Genomic DNA, 5,717 nt, shown 5'->3' on the forward strand with positions numbered 1-5,717 from the left:
ATATTAATAGAAAGGTGCACACACATGCATTTACATATGTATGTACATACAAACGAGCACCAATTAATTTTATTTAAAGAAATGGCGTGTCGTCTATTTCCGGTGTAGCAAACCTAGTACATAGGGCGACATCTAGATGTCATCTACCTCGCCCTATGCTTTTTTATAGGAGCTTTTCAAAGCTTTGCTTTATGGTGTCGGACACACAACATTGAAAGTTTCTGGAACACAACATTGCAAGTTGATAAAAGCGTTGTAAAAAAGGGAAGAGAATAACGCGGAAAAAACAATGAACGAATGGCAACAAGCTATCCATGAGGATACACAAAACAGAAATCCTAGTAATCTCGCATACCCCACTACCTTTATTTCACACTTCCAAAAACAAGAGAACATTATCAATAAAATGAACACAAATATTACTAACTATTTAACGAATAACCCAATCAACAACACAGATAGAACACAATTCGAAATGCTGACAAAACTATTAGATGGCATAAAACAGATGAACGTAAATACGGACTTATGGAAAATCAATACCAACATAACATGAAAATTCTACAGTACAATATACAAAGCTTAAAGAAAATCAACAATAAAAATCTGCTCGAAATTACACTATCTAACAAAAACATAGACATAGCGATCCTTAGTGAAATATGGATTAAAAATAACAGTTTGACTTCATTAAAAGAATATAACTTTGTGGGAAAATTCAGAGATGACGGTTACGGTGGAGCTGGGATATACATACGTAAGAATATAAAATTTTCTATAATTAACTACAACACGATGGCGGATATAATAGGAATAACTACCCTTAATTTAAAAACTAACTTTAACCTATTTAGTGTATACTACCCCCCGGATATGACGAACACAGAACTAAAAAATGAAACTGGAAAATTACTAAATTTCGCTAAAAACTTAAATTACAACACAATTATCGGAGGCGATTTCAATAGCAAATCGACCACATGGGGAAGTGTTTCAACAGACGCAAAAGGCGCAAGTCTGGAAAGTCTAACTACAGATTTCGGTTTCTATTGTATAAATGATGGAAGCCCTACATATCGCCTCAATGATTACACCTCACATATGGATATCACATTCTGCAACAGAAATATGATAAATATAAACTGGAAAGCAATTACGTCTAAAATTACAAAAAGCAACCATTACCCTATTATAATAGAACTGAACCAAGAATACAAGATAAAACAAAACGTAAAAATTAAATTCCTAAACAATAAAATCAATGCAGAAATCTCTAAAACAAAAATCGGAAATAGCTTAATGGAAGTAAACAAAACATTTCAAAACATAACCAAAAATAACACCATAACTATTAATGAAAATAACAAATACCAACCAAAAAAATGGTGGAATAATGAAATTGACAAATTATACAGACTAAGAAACAATGCAAGAGCGAAATATGAAAAGGCAAGATCAGTAACAAACCTTAACATCCTGACTGATATGCAAACAAAATTAAATGCAGAAATAACCAAACAAAAAAAAAAGAAAGTTTCAATCAATTACTGGATGAGGTATCATCTACACCAGACACAAAAACAATGTGGAAAAAATTAATAGTCTAAAGAAATATCGATGTATTAAACGCACAAACAACAACTGGACTCAGGAACAGAAAGAACACTACCTTAAACACATAACTAATCATTCATCAGCATTGAAGCCCTAGCCCGACTAATACTAACTTCGACAACAGAATAGATGGGAAAATCACATACAGGAAATGACTTAGAAAATTTTAAAACCTTTTTAAAAAACCGCAATCCAGATTTCGCAAAAGGACTGGATGGTATCTCCTACAGAATGCTAAACAACCTACAGGAAGAAGAAAAAGAAAAATTATTTCAGATCCTAACTAGCATTTGGAGCAAAGCGGAAATACCGGAACAATGGCGTCACATAAAAATAATACCAATACTAAAACCCGGCAAAGACGGCTACACAGAGAATTATAGGCCAATAGCACTACTTTCGACAGTTTATAAAATCATGGAAGGAATGATAAAACTCCAGTTAGACCGACAAACAGAATTACACGATCATTTACCACCAAGAACATATGCATTCCGTAAAAGAAGATCCACCTCACAATGCATAAATGATGTCATCAACTCGGTACTCCATGCAAAAAGTCTCGGCAAACACGTTGTAGGAGCATGTGTAGATCTGGAAAAAGCATATGACAACATCAACATTGACAAATTGGCGAACAAACTTACAGACCTACAAATCCCACAAGCAATTATTAACTGGATTAGCAATTTTCTCAATAGAAGAATACTACATCTTGATGAAAAGACGATTGAGATCAAAAGGACTAATGCAAGGAAGCGGTATAAGCCCAATACTCTTCAACTTGTATACAGCCGAACTCACTCCATAGGTCATGAAATACCATGTTAGTTCCAGTTTGCTGATGATTTTTTTTGATCTCAACCAGCAACTCATTCGACATAGCAACAATACAACTCAAAACTAAATTAGATGAGTTTACATCAATATGTACTAGATTAGACCTAAAAATTAATGTGCGTAAAAGCAACACAATACACTTCAACAATAGAAAGCAATCACTGAATATTCAAATTAATAATATAGCACTGCAACAAGTAGACACAATAAAATATCTAGGCAGATACATCACCAAAAACAACTCTTCAAACCTGCATGTAAAAGAAATCACGGATAAAATCGACCAGAAGTGTAACTTCCTTAAAACTTTGAGTGGCTGTACATTTGGAATCTCATCAGCTAGAGCGCTACAGTTTTATAAGTCCTTTGCAAGATCCAAATTGGAATACGCGGCATCATCCTTTTCCAATGTGTCCAAAATTGCACTGTCAAAACTCAAAACCTGTAATAACAAACATATAAGAAGATGCTTAGGATTAATAAAGTCAACACCAGTACATATTCTATACCACATGGCAGCAGAATTACCAACCGAATACAGACTCCGACTAGCTACTGCAAAAGAAATTATTAAGACCTGTGCCTTCCAACTACCTGCTGCGAACTTATTGCTTAACCAGAATAGATACTACAACACTAGTTATACACAAATATTTAATGAGTATGAAGATGTTATGAGAAATATCACACCAATCTCCGAAGAGTCCATAAAAACTAACAAAATTCACGTTTATACTAAGTTCTTCAAAAACATAGTCAAAAATAAAAAAGAAGCGAATGACATCTTGATACATCAACTGTTCAACAGGAAAATTGAATATTTAAAGTCCAGACAAATGGAGTTAATATATACAGATGGATCCTGCAAGGAAAACTGTACGCAAGCTGCCTTTTTCCACGAAAGAACCAACACCTCCCAAGCCTTTTATACCAGCAAGAGAATGGCAGCTATGACTGCAGAACTATGGGCATTCAAGAAGGCAATAGAGTTTGCTATAATCCACAACTATCCAAACCTAGCAATACTAACTGACAGCAAATCCGGAGCAATCGCCTTAACCAATCCGGACGCAAACAACAGTTTAATCAAAGAAATCTTGCACACAATAAAGAACAGCAACATAAACAGCGTAGAAATTCATTTCATCCCCGGGCACAGTAAAATACACCAAAATGAAGTGGTAGATTATGCGGCTAGAAATGCAGAAATCAATGGCATACAGGAGACACTTGGATGGACGGTATCAGACGCTATAAAAGAAATTGAAAGAAGATTAAAAACAAAATGGCAAGAAGAATACACTAATACTAGCCAAAACAAGGGGAAAACATACTTCGAAATGTTTCCAAATATACTTACGAAACCATGGTACCATAAAAACAAATTGGAATTAAACGATGTACAAACAAGAATGATCAGCAGAATATTAACGGGACACACGTTTGGCAAAGACACCATGAAGAGACTGAAGATAATCGATGATGACCAATGTGACTACTGCTCCTGCTCAGAAGATATCACACATATTGTATACATATGCCCACAATGGGACTCAATTAGAATCCATTTCCCATCACTCAATAAATTCAATTCACTACCGCAAATGTTTAAACAAGAGGGAATAAAATCACTGAAAACCATAAGCACATTCTTAACCCAATTAAAAATAAAAATTTGAAAGCAGACCACAAAACACAAGCATCAAAACAGGAATACAACTAATATGAGGAGAACCACAAAGCACTTTGATCACAGTTTACAAACACTCATCAAATTAACCACATATTCACGTTGATCTGGCAACTCCAATTAGATACACCAAAATTCATACATACAAACTACATTCTACATCTATAAATTATTAATAGTATAAAAACCCTTAAAAGAAAGCACTTCAAGTGCAAAATTGGTGATGGCGCTGTAATTCTTAGAACGGGCCAAATAATTCTCTCCTACCAATAAGAAGGGAACGAGAGTAACTTAAACCCTCAAAAAAAAAAAAAAAAAAAAAAATGTACATTCTAAATTCCTACTTACATAAGGCGGCCATGCCTTTGTAAAAGTAAGGGACGTTCGGCAGGGAAATGGTAATGACTGCCAGGTGAAGAGTAAGTTGCTAATAAGGTATTATTACGTGCTCCTAATTCCCACTGGGTATGTATGTATAAAATCCTCATGGACAAAGAAAAAAATAATTTTGTGTATATGTACAAGTTTACTTACGTTAAAGTATTCAACCCCAGTTAATTCATGTAGTTTTTCTACCGACAAGTATTGTGGAGGATTCCTATGATGTTCCAAACGCTGGTCGTTTTGTTCGTTATCCATATACCACACCTTAACCATTATTAGGGATGAAACTAGAGATGTGCTGAATTGTTGGTACTCAAAAATCGGATCCAATACTCATATATGTAATAGTCCTATATTGGCAGTAAGAGCTAGTAGCGTCCGAAAACACTACAGTGCAGATATTATCAATAAACACGTACGAAAGAAAAGGAACACACACATTTATAAATAAACATGTACACAACACATATACAAAAGCGGCACTCAAGTACACAATACATTGACAAAAACAGTACTAGACTGTCTCGCTTTGATTTCGGAATGCTTACAGCCGGTCCACATAGAATTTTCGCGTTGCCTTTAGCGTTGGCGTTGGTTTGACAGAACGCACGTTTAAAGTATGTTTGCTACAATGAACGCCTGGCAGCGAATGCTTGGGCCACTTAATTAACACACTAACGACAGATAAATTAATATTTCATATCAGTAATTGTATTAAAAACGATATTTCTTGCCGGCACTTGATTAAAAGGGAAAAATATTTCACATAATTTTATTTATTTGCGACAGCTGACGAGCAACGCACGCGAAAAGTTGAGAGTTGGCCATCATTTTGCTTTGTGTTGGCGTGAGCGTTGTCGGATTTCGGTTATGTGGACGGCTGCATTTGAATTCATGTATTCATACTCACCTGTTGAAGCGACGCCAACGCCAATGCAACGCCAAAGTTCTATGTGGACGGGCCTTTACACATTGAGATGTTAGCTTACTATCAATATACTATAGTATTACATATATGCCAATACTTAAAACAATTTCGATACCCAGTTCCAGTGATCGGACCGTCACCACATTGTGATAGATAATGCCCTTTTTTTGCATCTACCACTCAAGGTCTGAAATCTACCACATTTTCGCGCTTTTGGGAACAAATGCAGTTGAGCTCTAAATCTCAAAAAAAATAAAAAAT

General features: G+C 35.1%; 1 protein-coding gene across 2 annotated transcripts in view; it reads right to left on the bottom strand.

The window, feature by feature from the left end:
• Adi1 (acireductone dioxygenase 1) overlaps window positions 1-4,937 on the bottom strand; it is a 142,977-nt gene extending 138,040 nt beyond the window's left edge. For both annotated transcript variants that reach the window (XM_017614938.1, XM_017614937.1), the window contains exon 1: window positions 4,679-4,937. In XM_017614938.1, the coding sequence (XP_017470427.1) occupies window positions 4,679-4,801 (123 nt within the window). In that variant the 5' untranslated portion in view covers window positions 4,802-4,937. The remainder of the gene's footprint in view (window positions 1-4,678) is intronic.
• Window positions 4,938-5,717: the final 780 nt, after the last annotated feature.

This window comes from Rhagoletis zephyria, unplaced genomic scaffold (genome assembly GCF_001687245.7).
Source record: "Rhagoletis zephyria isolate East Lansing unplaced genomic scaffold, Rhagoletis_zephyria_1.1 Rzeph_scaffold_00928, whole genome shotgun sequence".
Taxonomy (NCBI): Eukaryota; Metazoa; Arthropoda; class Insecta; order Diptera; family Tephritidae; genus Rhagoletis; species Rhagoletis zephyria.